Genomic DNA, 16,932 nt, shown 5'->3' with positions numbered 1-16,932 from the left:
CGGGGCCACCCGTGATTTCCACTACCGGTTTGGGCGAATAGGTCCGAACCGGCTGAATACCACCTCTGCTACCCATCCCCTCAGATCCGGAAGCAGAGGTGCGTTGGGGTTCCTGTCTATTGAGAACTTACATCTGACTTTATCGGGACTTTCCCCCCTTCACTAAACTGAGCGTGGACATGACGCATCTGATCCATGGGCTGGGAATTTGGCAGCCCCGCCTTAGAGCCTGATGGTCTAAGGCAGGGATGTCAAACTCAATTTCATTGAGGACCGCATCAGGGTTGTGTTTGACTTCGGGGGGCTGGGATGGGTGTGGCCAGAGTGGGTGTGGTTGGCTCAACGTCAGTCATGACAGGGGCGTCTGTGGTGGCCTGAGCACTCTGCCATAAAAAATGGGCTCCCGAGCTCCGGTTTCACCTGTGACGGCCTCTTGCAACCCTTTGCCAGCAAAAACGGAGCTCGGGAGGACCACATGTTGCCCTCTCAAGCTCTATTTTCACTGGTAGAGGCTCCATAGGCTGGTCCTTTGCTGTTTCCAGGGCAGCTCTGTGGGCCAGATTCGGCCCATGGGCCTTGAGTTTGACATCTTTGATCTAAGGGACTCCCTTCCTATTAGACATATCTTCTGTTGTTAAAATCCACAGGATGCAAGTTATATCATATTACTGAACAGCCCCTAGAGTTAAAAATTCCTTTTTCTGGATTATGGAAGCTTGTAACATCTTCAGCAGAGTTTAGGGAATATTGGTGTCAGTGTTGTTTATAAGGGTTTCCGACAGTGATGGGATTCAGCTGCTTTGAGCTGGTTCAGGCAAACTGGTTGTTAAATTGCTGGCTGGCCCCTCCCCTCCCCACCCCTTCCAGGAGTCCCCATGTGACCCATTTTGCCTCCCAGGTAAATGTAGGGATGCCTACTAGGCCCAAAACGGGGCTCAGGGGGGTGCGGCATGCCCCTTTCCGCAGCCTGTTTTTGCTCCCAGGGTGCTGCAGGGAGGCCTACTAGGTCCAAAAAGGGGTGCGGGGGGTGATGTGCCCCCCTAGCCCATTTTTGCTCCCAAAGGGGTGCGGGAGGTCTGTTGTCACACCCCCTGGCCATGCCCACCATGGCCACACCACACCCAGCTGGTCATTAGGGCAGAGAACTGATTCTTAAATTAGTTGAATCCCACCACTGGTTTCAGATGTGGGTGTGTCAAGTGATGGGTCAGCTGTGAGTCATCAGTGACTCTTGTGATGGGTCTTGTGATAAGGAGATTTCATCAGGTGAGGGTCATTGGGAGGTGAAGTGGTGGTTGGGAGAAGTTGTGTGGGTTGGTTGAGGGTTGGTGCTATCTCTGGTTGGCTGTGTGGTTGATTTGGATTCTGAGGGGTTTGTAGGCTGGTGGTAGGTCAATTTGTCTGTTGATGGAACTGCTTGTGGAGTGCCAGGCTTCAATGAATTCACAAGTGTGGCAGATGGTAGCATGTCCAATGATTTTTGTATTGTTCCCATTGAACTGGTGTTGTTTGGTGTCAGTGTGGGTAGAGATTAAGAATTAGGGATCATGGCATTTGACTGCAATCCGGTGTTCGTGGCTCCTGCTTTTTAATTGATGTGATGTTTGTCAAACATTACAATATTTTAATGACAAAAATGGTCAAAAATCAACAAAAACAAGAAAACCACACATCAACATTGACTATACCGGCATCCCGGGCTCCATCGCTGACTATTGGGGGCGAGATACTGGCCCCCACAGAGAGGGCTCACAACTTGGGTGTTCTCCTGGATGCACGGCTGTCTTTGGAAGATCATATGATGGCCGTGGCCAGGGGAGCTTTCTATCGGGTTTGCCTGATGCACCAGTTGCATCCCTTTCTGGATCAGGATTCCCTGCGCATGGTCACTCATGCCCTCGTACCGTCCCATCTGGACTACTGCAACGCTCTCTACATTGGGCTCCCCTTGAAGAGCACTCGGAGGCTCCAACTGGTCCAGAATGCAGCTGCGCGGGTGGTTATGGGTGCGAATCAGCGTGCCCACATAACACCCCTCCTGCGCGAGCTACACTGGCTCCTGGTGGTCTTCTGGGTGCGATTCAAGGTGTTGGTCACCACCTTTAAAGCGCTCCATGGCTTAGGACCGGGGTATATACATGAGACCGCCTTCTGCCATCAACAACCTCCCACCGGCCAATACGCTCCCACAGAGAGGGGCTCCTCAGGGTGCCGTCGGCCAAACAATGCTGACTGGCAACACCCAGGGGGAGATCCTTCTCTGTGGGGGCACCAGCCCTCTGGAATGAGCTGCCCCTAGAGCTCTGTATTAGCTCTGACCTGTGTACTTTTCGCCGCGCCCTTAAGACCCTCCTGTTCCAGCAAGCCGGCCTGGCCTAATATGAATTTTATTATGGGTGTATGTGTGTTTTAAATTTGCGGGCCAATTTTATATATTGATTTTAATTTGGTTTTAAATTTTATAAATCTATGTGTTTTAATATGGCTGTACACCGCCCTGAGTCCTTCGGGAGAAGGGTGGTATAGAAATCTAATAAACTTGAAACTTGAAACATTTCTTACACCTCCCGTGATGAACTTATCTGATGTTCTTGTCCTAATGTCAGAATATCGGTGAGGACTTCACAGCATTTCTAAAGGCTCTCAGGATTGAGACCATCGATCAAATTTAAGGGGGAGTGACTATTCCACAGGGCAGGCCTCGCAACTCAAAAGGTGATTTATTCTTGAATGTGTTATGTTATTTATTTATTCTCGTATGCATTTGCATTTTATTGGACTGGAAGCTACTTTGAGGATTCATTTTATCTAGAAAAGAGGCACATATATCAAGCTAATGAATTCATTTTAGAATTGCAATGTGGATCAGGCACAAATCACACAACAACAATAACAGCAATAGCACTTAGACTTAAATTCCACTTCATAGTGCTTTACAGCACTCTCTAAGGCAGTTTACAGAGTCGGCATATTGCCCCCAACAATCAGAGTCATCATTTTATTAATCTCAGAAGGATGAAAGACTGACTCAATCTTGAGCCGGTCAAGATCAAACTCCTGGCTGTGGGCAGAGTTAGTCTGCAATACTGCATTGTAACCCTGGTGCCACCAGGGCTCTTCCAAAGTCCCATTTTCAATTACCCACCCACCCTGTTTTTGCCCCTGGACTCTATTGTTGTTGTTGTTCGTTGCAAAGTCATGTCTGACCCATTGCGACCCCATGGACAACGTTTCTCTAGGCTTTCCTGTCCTCTACCATCCTCTGGAGTCCATTTAAGCTCATGCCTACTGCTTCAGTGACTCCATCCAGCCACCTCATTCTCTGTCATTCCCTTCTTTTTTTTGCCCTCAATCTTTCCCAACATTAGGCTCTTCTTTAGTGAGTCCTTCCTTCTCATTAGGTGGCCAAAGTATTTGAGTTTCATCTTCAGAACCTGGCCCCTGGATTCTAATCCACTTTAAATGACTAATTTTGGGGAACTCAAACAACTGCACACACTTCTATAAACCATCAGTTTTCATTAATGAATTTCATGTGCAGCACAGCACATTCTGATCTTCATAAATACTTCATGGATTAATTCCAGGGGTGGGGCTTCAAAAATTTTAGCACAGAGTTCTCTGCCTGGTTGCTGGGTGAGCGTGGCCATGGCCTAGTCAGCACCCTGCATCCAGAGCCTGGGGAGGGTGTTTTTGCCCTCCCCAGGCTCTGGAGGCTTTCCTTGAGCCTCCAGGAGGGTGAAAACAGCTTCCCTAGGCTCTGTAGGTCCTCTGTAGGTAGGAAACGGGCCTGTTTCTTGCTTTCCCAAACTTCCGGTAGGCCTGTTTTTCACCCTCCCCAAGGCTCTATGCTTGCCCTGCACTTACCTGCATCCAAAATGGGCTGCGTGGGGACTCCTGGGAGGGGTGAGGTGGGGTGGGTGGGGCCAGCCAGGAGTGGGATTTGGGGGTTCTCCAAACTGCACAGAATCTTAGCTAGAGGTTCTACCGAACCCCTGCGAACCCCCAGCAGCCCACCCCTGATTAATTCTGAAGAAAGAAAGAAAGAAAGAAAGAAAGAAAGAAAGAAAGAAAGAAAGAAAGAAAGAAAGAAAGAAAGAAAGATCCTGAAATCTCTAAAGGCCAAATGAATGAAGTGCTAAATGCAAAAATACCCAAAGGGAAATGCATTAAGAAGAAATAAGTGATCATTAAAAGGTACCATATTCTCAACTGATGAAAGGAAAACCTTTAGGGAATTAGGTCTAGCAGAAAATGCTCTCTTCTCTTAAGGAAACATTTCTTTAAAGCTTAGATCTTTCCCTTGCTTATATTGTACAAGACAAGGGTAATTAATTAAGAAAATAAATAGCATTGAGGAAGAGCATATCCTGATTAAATGCTTTGCAGCTAAAATCCGTTCGACAAGTTTTTTCCTAATGGAAATTATGCAGTGAAGGATGTAGCTACCTAAAAAACTAGTTTATTATTATTATTTTTCAAAATAACTGCTCTTAAAATGCTCTGAAGGACCTGGAAGGGATGAAGGTATAAAACGGAATGACAAGAATTGGAAATCTAAGCCTCTAATGAAGAAACTAGAATATATTTGAAGTTGTATGATATGAATTTTGTCGTGTTCACACCAGTTAATATCATCTGTTTCGAAGAGTTTTCTCCAGGAACTGTCCTTCTTTCTAAAGCAAATTTTCTCCTTTTTAAAGAGGGAAATCTAAAGAATTTGTAAAAAAAAATGGCTTGGAAAAATAAAAGTACACTGTTTTAGGAGACAAACGATTTAAGAGATCAAGACTACATTGAATGAAGACTCAAGATTTCTGTGAGTAACTGAAAAAAATGTTTTGGTTGAAGAATGGAGAAATGCCATCTTTCAACCTACAGATTTTGCTCCTGAGTTTCCATGGCTCTTACTTGCATCTTGGACAGATTCACTGAAATCTAAAATCAATATCTCCAACATCTTCTATTTTCAACAACAACAACAACAATTCAAAAACCAGAATCTCGTGTGTTGTGAGTGGAGAGAACATGATATGTTGACTTGGAAGAATGTAAGAATCATATTTAAGATCAGACTTTACACTTACGAATTCTGAAATATTGCCAGGAGGAAAACCTCAGATTTCCCCAGTTCTTGCTATGAATTCACCTATGATAATCTGAATTTTCCAGAGAGGACTATTGTATGAATGGGGTGTAAAAACCAAACAGAATGGACTGAATTTGTCCTCTTGGGCATTCCATATCCTCAACAATTTTATATACCCTTATTCCTCTTATTTCTGCTTGTCTATTTACTCTCGGTAATTGGGAATATTCTGATCCTGTTGACTGTAGTATCTACATGTAACTTACAGAAACCAATGTATTGGTTTCTCTGCAATTTAGCTGTCATGGATATTTCAGTATCCACCATAGTGGTTCCGAAGGTGCTGGGTGGGTTTGTGGAAGGAGGACGGGTTATTTCTTTTGGAGGCTGTCTGACCCAGCATTTGTTCTACCACTTGGTGGCCTGTTCGGAGTTCTTCCTCTACACTGTCATGGCCTATGACCGCTTCCTGGCCATCTGTAAGCCTCTTCATTACAACATCCTGATGAATCACCGAATGTGCCTCTGTCTTTCCTTGGGCACGTGGTTTGGTGGCTGTGTGCATTCCATCATGGTTACCTCCCTCTCCTATAGCTTGCCTTATGGACCCAAGAATGAGGTGAACTTCATCCTCTGTGAAATCCTTTCCCTGTTGAAACTGGCATGTTCGGACACCTGGTTCCAGGAGATCTTTACCTTGGTTGATATTGGCTTAGTAGCCATCATCTGTATCTTCCTCATTGCGATGTCGTACATGTATATTGTCACTACCGTTTTGAAAATCCCCTCAGTGGAAGGACGGCAACGGGCTTTCTCCACTTGTTCTTCTCACCTCATGGTGGTGATGATCTGCTATGTTCCTGTAGCTTTCAATTATTTGAGAAGAGACACTCAGGATCTTCTCAGTGGGATGATAGGTCTTTTCTATACCACCTGGACTCCATTCCTTAATCCACTCATTTATACCTTAAGGAACAAGGAGATGAAAGATTCCATGCTGAGTCTGAGTTACAGGATTAAATTCTAACAGTATTCAGACCAAACTAAATCAGACATCCGAAGATCTGAGGAAGGATCCCAGAAAGAGTTTTCTTTTCCACAGCTATTGTTAAAACCACAGTGAGAATAGTAAAGGTTCAAATTGTAAAATGCATGTTATTGCTTTGTAAACTGACCATTCTTCATAGTTCCTTTCAACTGTGTTCACACAGCATACAAGACTTGGAAAGACCGAGCAGATGGGTTACATCTGGGGATCCCCAACCTGGAGATCCCCAACCATGGCCCACTAGTGGGCTGTGAGGGGTTTGCAACTGGGCTGTGGAAATGACTGGCAAGTAGACGCATCTGTGTGAGCATCCTCACTTGCGTTAGCAGCGGACTGGCACATGCCCACATTCTCCATTTGCATGAGTGGCAAATATGAATAGAATAGAATAGAATAGAATAGAATAGAATAGAATAGAATAGAATAGAATAGAATAGAACAGAACAGAACAGAACAGAACAGAACAGAACAGAATAGAATAGAATAGAATAACACAGTTGGAAGGGACCTTGGAGGTCTTCTAGTCCAACTCCCTGCTTAGGCAGGAAACCCTACAACACTTCAGACAAATGGTTGTCCAACATCTTCTTAATAACTTCCAGTGTTGGAACATTTATAACTTCTCGTAATAATCTGGTATAATCAGTTGTTCCACTGATTAATTGTTCTAACTGTCAGGCAATTTCTCCTTAGTTCTAGGTTGCTTCTCTCCTTGATTAGTTTCCACCCATTGCTTCTTGTCTTGCCTTCAGGTGCTTTGGAGAATAGCTTGACTCCCCCTTCTTTGTGGCAGCCCCTGAGATATTGGAACACTGCTATCATGTCTCCCCTAGTCCTTATTTTCATTAAACTAGACATACCCAGTTCCTGCAACCGTTCTTCATATATTTTAGCCTCCAGTCCCCTAATCATCTTTGTTGCTCTTCTCTGCAGTCTTTCTAGAGTCTCCACATCTTTTTTACATCGTGACAACCAAAACTGGATGCAGTATTCCAAGTGTGGCCTTACCAAGGCATTATCAAGTGGTATTAACACTTCACGTGATCTTGATTCTATCCCTCTGTTTAGGCAGCCTAGAACTGTGTTGGCTTTTTTGGCAGCTGCTGCACACTGCTGGCTCATATTTAAATGATTGTCTATTAGGACTCCAAGATCCCTCACACAGTTGCTACTATTGAGCACGGTACCACATATACTGTACCTGTGCATTTTGTTTTTCTTGCCTAAATGTAGAACCTTACTTTTTTCAGATATGCATGCAAACCATTTGTGCAAATGGAGCTGCGTGCATGCATGATTGCCAGTCACTTGCACGAGCCATCGCCTCCCCCCCAGCTGGTCTGCCAAACCAGAAATGTTGGGGAACTCTGGATTACACAGCACACATCTTTTAAAAGGGGTAATAACCTGATTATGTACACCTTGAGACATGGCAAAGATACATTAATGTATGTGTAAGGCACAGCACATTGCAATATATTCTCTCAAAAAGATGCAATGTACGGTATCTTATGAATGCAGACAGTGGATTAATTCAGTCATCAAATTATGGATGTTGTAGAAAAAGACCCTTTAATTCTTAGGGTCCTTTTTTATATCTGGAGACTCACGAGACAATGCCTCTTTGCACCAATTGGTGGCATGTAACAGCCTGTAATATTCCAATAAAGACACAGTCCAAGAAGCTGTAAGAGAAAGGGCCTATTCTTTTCTTCTTTACATTAAGGTTTACATTAAGAAGAGCAACCAAGATGATTGTGGGACTGGAGACTAAAACATATGAAGAACGGTTGCAGTCTAGTGCATGGCTACTCTAGTGAAGGGAAGGACATGGCTAGTCTAGTGAAGGGAAGGACCAGGGGAGACATGATAGCAGCGTTCCAATATTTGAGGGGCTGCCACAGAGCGGAGGGGGTCAAGCTGTTTTTAAAGGCATCTGAACGCCGGACAAGGAATAATGGATGAAAACTGATCAAGGAGAGATTCAACCTAGAAATAAGGAGAAATTTTCTGACAGTGAGAACAATCAACCAATGGAACAAAAATTGCCTTCGGAAGTTGTGGGAGCTTCATCACTGGAGGCTTTCAAGAAGAGACTGGACTGCCATCTGTCAGAAATGGTGTAGGGTCTCCTGCTTGGGCAGGGGGCTGGAGTAGATGACCTACAAGGTCCCTTCCAACTCTGTTAATCTGAAAGCTGGAAAACCATGAGACAAGGCCTCTTGAAACCAAATGGATGGCAGGTAACAGCCTGTAATATTCCAGTGAAGTGCTTCAGTGGGTCAGAGTTCAGTCCAAGGAGGTATAAGAGACAGGGCAGAGACAAGACCCTGTTTTTCCCCATTTATTTAAGGAGCAGATAAGGATGGCACAGCATAATGTAATTTGGTCCTGGAACTGGGTTAGAGACAGATTGAAAACTGACGTATCTCATGCCAGATTATCCAACCGCTCTATATAATTCTAGAAAAAAATATTGGTAAGAGAGATCTGTTAGTGGTATCAACACTGTGAATTTCATGTTTGAAGATGACTCTGACCATACTACCATGTTTTCCCGAAAATAAGACCGGGTCTTATATTAATTTTTGCTCCAAAAGACACATTAGGGCTTATTTTCTGGTTAGGTCTTCTTTTAGGGGAAATACGGTACTAAATGCACCCATCGGGCTGACAATCTTAACTGGGGCTTATTTTTGGGTAGGGCTTATATTACGAGCATCCTGAAAAATCATGCTACAACTTATTTTCCAATTGGGTCTTATTTTCGGGGAAACAGGGTAATATGTATATCTATATCAGGAGTCGGCAACCTTAAACACTCAGAGAGCCATTTGGACCCGTTTCCCACAGAAAAGAAAATACCGGGAGCCACAAAACTCTTCCCATGCTTGTCTATTTCCTGAGCAGTCACAAAACTAGCATATATAGTTGAATTAAAGATTCTGTTTAATTTCTGAAACTTTTCTTTTCTTGGATTTATCCATGGTTGGCCTACCGAGGGTCGAAAAACTTAATAAATTGCGTATCAGTGGGTGTTGCACATTGGCAGTTGTGACGAATATTTTGAGCAACAGGGAGCCGCAGCAGAGGGATGAAAGAGCCACATGTGGCTCCAGAGCCATGGGTTGCTGACCTGTATCTATGTATACCTATACGGAAATCAATCTTGAGAGTGCCTTTTTTCCAAAGCAGCGTACAAGCACAATACAAAGAAGAATAAAATACACATCACTCTGTGAGTTATAACAAAAAAAAAACCAATGCCATTCAATTTCTTTTGCTGCCCAAATGTCTGTTTTCAGAGGTCATAAGGTGGGGGAGGAGGGGATTTTGATTCAAGGGCTTAGCTATTCCAAAGAGGGGAGGCAGTTTAACCCTCTGTGCCTCCTTCTCATTGTATCTTCCTCCAAAGCTCATGTTCTTAATCCCTGGATTTATACAGCCAATGCTTATCAATGCAACCAGTCACCAATCTCTGAAAGCCTTTATATTCTGAATTCCCAACATTCATTGCCATCCCGAGTTAGCCATTATTTATACATAATACTGTATAACTACATTTTGGCTCATGTATATGTGATGCAGGGGTGGGTTCTACTTACCTTTACTACCGGTTTGCAGAGGGACCGCGCACGCGTGTTTGCTTCGCTCTTGCGCACGCACACTCTTCTGCGCAAAATGCAGAAGCCTGGATAGCTCTGCAGACTAAAAGCACTGTAATTTAACACCAGCTGTCTGCAATTAAAGTAAGTTTGAATCTTGCCAGGCTCAAGGTTGACTCAGCCTTCCGTCCTTTCTAAGGTAGGTAAATTGAGGACCCAGTTTGTGGGGGCAATAAACTGACTTTGTATAAAATATACAAAAGTATGAAGGCTATTGCTTAACACACTGTAAGCCGCCCTGAGTCTCCGGAGAAGGGTGGCATATAAATCAAATTAAAAATAAAAAAATAATTAAAAAAAAGAAGCATTTTGATGATGTCGGGGTCAGTGGGCAGAGCCTCCCGCCGGTTTTACTACCGGTTCTATAGAACCGGTGCGAACCGGGGACAACCACCATTGATGTGATGGCTCAATGGTTAAAGATGCTGAGCGTGTCAGCTGGAAAAACTGACAGCCTGAGTTTGAGACAAGGAGCTGCAGCGAATGACGGGAACTCACTCCATCATGTAGCTGCACTCAGGTCTCGAACGCAGGCTTGCTAACCTCCAACCTGGTGTCCTAACTACATAAGCCACCATGCTTCAACCAAGTTCTATTAGGAGATGACGCTAAGCAAAAACTGAAAGTAATTATTTACATGACTCAAAGATCACTATTGTTACCAATATGCCTCACAGAATATTTATTGGGGCAAATAAATAGAAATGTTATCAATATATGTTAGAGCACCTGGAAAATGTGCCAAATCACACAGGTAAGTTGTATAACCAGGATACCTAAATGTGGCTGTGTGGAAGATATTTAAAATACAGTGGGATGTATTTTAAATGAGATTATTCTCCAAATTACAGGCAATGTTAGAGAAACTGTGGATACATCAAGGAAAGGAATTTCACACAGACAACCGTTGTAGCATCTCCATGGTCACATGATCAAAATCCAGATGCTTGGCAGCTGGTTCATATTTATGACGGTTGCAGTGTCCTGGAGTCATGTGATCAGCTTCTGCTACCTTCTGACGAGCAAAGTCAACAGGGAAGCCAGATTTCCTTAACAACCATCTGACTAATTTAGCAAACACAATGATTCACTGAACAACGGTGGCAAGTAAAGTCGTAAAATGGGGGCAAAACTCACTTAACAAATGTTTCACTTAGCAGCCTAAATCTGGAGCTCAATTATGATCATAACTCGAGGACTACCTGTATATGGAAGGCTCCTGAAATCTTAAGGTTTGAATTCCCACATTTGGGAAAGCATCTTAAAATTCTCTTCAGAATTCCAGTGGTGGTATTCAGCTGATTCTATCTGGCTCGGGCAAACTGGTAGCGGCAGCTGCGGAAAACTCCGCCCACCCGCCCGGACATCATCACATCCCACGTTCATGTGGTGAACGTGCGGACTCACATTTGCGAACCCGTAGCAAAGGTAAGTGAATACCACCCCTGCCATGGATGATGGGTTTTGGAGGAACCAAAAGTGCTTTTTCAAAAAGCAACTGGACTTATTTTGGTTTTCCTTGAAGACGTTTCACTTCTCATCCGAGAAGCTTCTTCAGTTCTGACTCTTTCTTGAGGACTCTTGCTGAGTCCTCAACTATTCATATTTCCAGATGCTCTGTTTCACTAAAGATCAGCAAATGTTGGTTACATGAGGATATTCATATGAGCCACGGTGGCGCAGTGGTTAGAGTGCAGTACTGCAGGCTACTTCTGCCGACTGCCGGCTGCCTGCAATTTGGCAGTTCAAATCTCACCAGGCTCAAGATTGACTCAGCCTTCCATCCTTCTGAGGTGGGTAAAATGAGGACCCAGATTGTTGGGGGCAAGAGGCTGACTCTGTAAACTGCTTAGAGAGGGTTCTAAAGCTTTATATAGTGATATATAAGTCTAAGTGCTATTGCCATTGCCAGTATGCTTGGCCACCTGATGATCATCACAAAATCCATTTATTTTCATCCATAAGCAGAACTTCATGGGTTTTTTTCATGTTTTATTTATGTAACATTCAATTCTCATCAAACAGTGTGTGGTCTGGGTACAGTTATGTTTAAATAGTCATAATACACATTTTTGTTGTGGTATTCATCACCATAATAGTAATAATACCTTATGCCACCAGACTTGAAATTTTGGGCTTAGACAACTTAGAACTTCACCGTCTTCAGTCTGACCTAAGCGTAGTACATAAAATCATCTGCTACAAGGTCCTACCAGCCAATGAATACTTCAGCTTCAACCAAAACAATACAAGAGCACACAATAGATACAAACTCACGGTAAACCAATCCAAACTAGACTGCAGAAAATACGACTTCAGTAACAGAGTTGTCAACGCCTGGAATGCACTACCTGACTCTGTGGTTTCTTCCCCAAATCCTCAAAACTTTAACCTTAGACTGTCTACTGTAGACCTCACCCCATTCCTAAGAGGTCTGTAAGGGGCGTGCATAAGCGCACCAGCCTACTTACCGTCCCTGTCCTAATGTTTTCTTTTATTCCTATCCTTTTCATGTATTTATAATTACGTTTACACTTGTATCTGTCATAAAATATATGCTTGATGAAATAAATAAATAAATAAATAAATAATATAACATGATAATATAATAACAATAATACTTAACATCATCTTTTTTAACAACTCTCCTACTTAAACATTTCCTCTTTTTATAACTTCTCCTTTCTAACTTCTGTTTCTATTGTCTAGCCATCGATAAAATATGTCCTATATCAAAAAATATTCTTTATCCTTAATAGTTAGCATTAGTCTATCTATTGCTGCACATTCTAATATTTTCATAATTACATTCCCCTCAGACGGGATCTCATCATTCTTCCATTGTTGTGCAAATACAATTCCAGTTGCGCTTAGTACATTCAAGATCAGATTATGTAGTCTTTTTATCATATTTTTCTGGCAGGATGCCCAGCAGAAATATCTCTGGTTTCAGATCTATATGTTGCTTTGTCATATTTTTCAGCCACGTATGTATTTTCGTCCAGTTTTGTTTTATTTTTTTTGCTTTTGGAACTTCATGTTGACAAGAGAGAAGTACATGCAAGTCATAAAGAAAACCAAGATGTTACTATTATTAGAAATCAAGAATCAGCTAAGTTCCTTTACTTAGAATGACATGCAACTAATAATTACATATAAATAACGATGGAATCAGAGTGGCTTTTCATTTTACGCCTCACGATATCTCCACAATCCTATAACTGTTTTATGAATCGTCATGTGTGAGAAGGGGAAAGTTGTGATGGTAATTTCCTTAGCGCTGAAAACTGTTACGACTTTTGTGACTCTTTTGTAACACGAGATTGATTTTCACGTAGGCCCTTTCTCTTATATTACACCTTTCTTCATTGGAATATTACAGGCTGTTACTAATCTAGCTTGGTCTGACTGCTGCTGTTAGAATTTCCTAATCCTGTAACTCAGGCTCAGCATGGAATCTTTCATCTCCTTGTTCCTTAAGGTATAAATGAGCGGATTAAGGACTGGAGTTCAGGTGGTATAGAAAAGAGCCATCATCCCACTGAGAAGATCCTGAGTCCCCGTTCTCAAATAATTAAAAGCTGGAGGCACATAGCAGATGATCACCACGATGAGGTGGGACGAACAAGTGGAGAAAGCCCGTTGCCGTCCTTCAGCTGAGGGGATTTTCAAAATGGTGGTGACAATATACATGTACGACATTGCAATGAGGAAGACGCAGATGATGGCGACTAAACCAATATCCAGCAAGGTAAAGATCTCCTCGAACCACGTGTCCGAACATGCCAATTTCAACAGGGAAAGAATTTCACAAACGATGAAGTTCACCTCATTCTTGTGTCCGTAAGGCAGGCTGTAGGAGAGTGAGGTAACCATGATGGAATGCACACAACCACCAAACCACGTGCCCAGGGAAAGATAGAGGCACATTCTCTGACTCATCAGGATGTTGTAATGAAGAGGCTTACAGATGGCCAGGAAACGGTCATAGGCCATGACAGTGTAGAGGAAGAACTCCGAACAGCTCACAAAATGGTAGAAAAAGAGCTGGGTCAGACAGCCTCCAAAAGAAATAACCCGTCCTCGTTCCACAAACCCACCCATCACCTTCGGGACCACTATGGTGGATACTGAAATATCCATGATGGCTAAACGGCAGAGAAACCAATACATTGGTTTCTGTAAGTTGGGTTTAGATGCTACAGTCAACAGGATCAGAATATTCCCAATTACCGAGAGTAAATAGACAAGCAGAAATAAGAGGAATAAAGGGATATAGAGCTGTTGAGGATATGGAACGCCCAAGAGGACAAATTCAGTCCAGTCTGTTTGATTTTCACACCCCATTCCTACAATACTGTAGTCCTCTCTGGAAAATTCAGATTTTTCATGGATGAAAGATTAGCAGGATTCACTGAGAAATTCTGAGATTTTCTTTCTGGAAATATTTCAGGGTTCAGAAGATTCTCTTTGGGAACTCTGTTGCTAAACCAGATTCTTAAAGTCTGCTAAGTCACAGAATCATGTTCTTTTCACTCACAACACAAGAGAGATATTTTTGAATTATTCTATTTTTGTTGAAACTGGAAGCTTGGAGATGAGGATTTTAGATTTCAGTAACCTGCCCAAGATACAAGTAAGATCCACAGAAACTCAGAAGGAAAATCTTTATGTTGAAATATGGTATTTGTCCATTCAGCATGCCAAGACTTTTTTTTCAGTTACTCATCAATCAACATAGTCTTGAAACCTTAAACCATTTGCCTCCAACAACATAGTGCCTATGGTTTGAAGCCATTTATGCAAATTCTTCACACTTCTGACTTAAAATAAGGAGAAGATTTGCCTTAGAAAGTATGACACGACCTGGAGAAAGCTGATCGAAACACGATATAGATAATCGTGAACATGAGAAAACGCATATCATATGACTTCAAACGCAATCTAGTTTCTTCATTGGAGGCTTAGAACCGTCCCATTTTTTTTTCTGTCATTCTGTCATACCATACCTTCCTCTGGTCTTCCTTTCCCAGGTCGTTCAGATCATTTTAAGAACAGATATTTTGAAAATAAATAAATAAATTAGTCTTCTAGGTAGCTACATCCTTCACTGCAGAATTTCCATTAGGAGAAAAATGGGGAACAGATTTTAACTGCAAAGCATTTAATCAGAACGTGCTCCTCATCAATGCTATTTATTTCCTTAATTAACCACCTGTGTATGTATAATATAAGCAAGGAAAAGATCTGAGCTTTAAAGAAATATTTCCTCAAGAGAAGAGAGCATTTCCTGCTGGCCCTAATCCCCGAAGGTCTTCCTTTTACCAATTTAGAATATGGTATCTTTTAATGATCACTTATTTCTGTTGAACTCTTCCCTTTGGGTATTTTTACTTTTACTATTCCATACATTTGCCCCTTAGGGATTTCAGAAGTTTAACTCTTTTCTTTAACAGTTAATCCACGATTTACCATTTTCTGTTTAAGGAAAACAGCATGTGCTGGGCATGAGAAGAAAAACATTGAGACAACTGGTTTATAAAATCAATCAATCAATCAATCAATCAATCAATCAATCAATCAGAATAGAGCTATAAGGGACCTTAGGCGTCTTCCAATCCATCCCCCTCAAGCAGGAAAGCCCATATCATTTCAGATAAGTGACTGTCCAGTCTCTTCTTAAAAACCTCCAGTGATGAAGCACCCACAACTTCTGAAGGCAAGCTGTCCCACTGGTTAATTATTCTCACGGTTAGGAAGTTTCTCCTTAATTCAAAAACTGTGCAGTTGTTTTGAGTTTCCAAAACTTGGTTATTTAATGTGGATTAAATTTGATCAATAAATGGTTAAGTGGGTTAAATTTGTCATTTAAAGTGAGCAAAAACAGGGCGGTGGGACGGGTGTATGAAATGAGGCTTTGTGTGACCTGTCCTTGAAATTTTTAAATTAATCCATTAACATGCTGTATATGTCGCTTTGCCATGTAAAATGGAAATCCTCGAAGCAGGAGTGAAATCCAGCAGGTTCTGACAGGTTCTGGAGAACCACTAGCGGAAATTTTGAGTAATTCGGAGAACTGGCAAATAGCACCTCTGGCTGGCCTCAGAGTGGGATGGGAATGGAGATTTTGCAGTATCCTTCCCTTGCCATGCCCATCAATCCATGCCCACCAAGCCACACCATGCCCACAAAATCAGTAGTAAAAAAATTTGGACTTCACCACTGCCTCAAAGTAGCTCCCAGTCCCATACAATGCAAAAATATACTAGGCAGTGGTGGGATTCAGCCGGTTTGGGAAAACTGGTTGTTAAATTGCTGGCTGGCTCCGCCCACCCCACCCCGCCCCTTCCAGGAGTCCCCACGTGCCTCGTTTTGCCTCCCAGGTAAGTGCAAGGAGGCCTAGTAGGCCCAAAATGGGGCGGCGGGGGTGTGTGGGGTCACCCCCTCATGGCCCCTTTTCACTCCTAGGAGGCTGCAGGGAGGCCTATTAGGCCCAAAATGGAGTGCAGAGGGGTGTGGCACGCCCCCCGCCCGTGGCCCATTTTTGCTCCTGGGGGGGGGGGGTGCAGGAGGCTGAGTGCTGCCTGTCACACCTGGCCACGCCCATCATGTCCACACCCACCCAGCCCATCATTAGGGCAGAGAACTGGTTGTTAAATTATTTGAATCCCACCATTGATATTAGGCTAAATAAATAAATAAATAACCATAACAGGCAGGATGAATAAATCACTTTTTGAGATGTGAGGCCTGCCCTGTGGTATAATCTCTCCCCTTTAAATTTGATTGGTCCCAATCCAGAAAGGCTCTGAAGACCTCGTCGATGTGAGCATTGGGACAAAGACATTAGATGAGCTAATTATGGGAGATGTAAGAAACGTTGATGTATGTTTTTCTTGTTTGTGTTGATTTTTTGAAAATTTTTATCCTTAAGAACATTGTAATTGTGTTTTTAATCATTGTATAATACAGAGGTCTTCAAACTGGACTCCATCCAGTTATGCTGGCTGGAGAATTCTGGGAGTTGAAGTCCACAAGTCTTAAAGCTGCCATGTTTGAAGACCTCTGGTATAACACTTGGTCTTGCATTTATGAGTGTTGAGCAATCCATGCATAAACAGACAGACAGA

The 16,932-nt window shown here is 42.7% G+C and overlaps 1 protein-coding gene and 1 pseudogene across 1 annotated transcript; one reads left to right on the top strand and one right to left on the bottom strand.

Annotated features, from left to right (window-relative positions):
* Window positions 1-5,189: 5,189 nt before the first annotated feature.
* On the top strand, window positions 5,190-6,116 carry LOC117658804 (olfactory receptor 10G6-like). The gene has a single exon (XM_034406901.2). It carries the CDS (start codon window positions 5,190-5,192, stop codon window positions 6,114-6,116), a length of 927 nt encoding a protein of 308 aa, XP_034262792.2.
* A 7,103-nt stretch (window positions 6,117-13,219) lies between these two features.
* LOC117658803 (olfactory receptor 10G6-like) lies at window positions 13,220-14,149 on the bottom strand (annotated as a pseudogene).
* Between the last annotated feature and the right edge of the window lie 2,783 nt (window positions 14,150-16,932).

Source organism: Pantherophis guttatus, chromosome 4 (genome assembly GCF_059756535.1).
Source record: "Pantherophis guttatus breed Tessera chromosome 4, ASM5975653v1, whole genome shotgun sequence".
NCBI lineage: Eukaryota > Metazoa > Chordata > Lepidosauria > Squamata > Colubridae > Pantherophis > Pantherophis guttatus.
The sequence above is the reverse complement of the archived record's forward strand: the minus strand, read 5'-3'. Positions and strand labels throughout refer to the sequence as shown.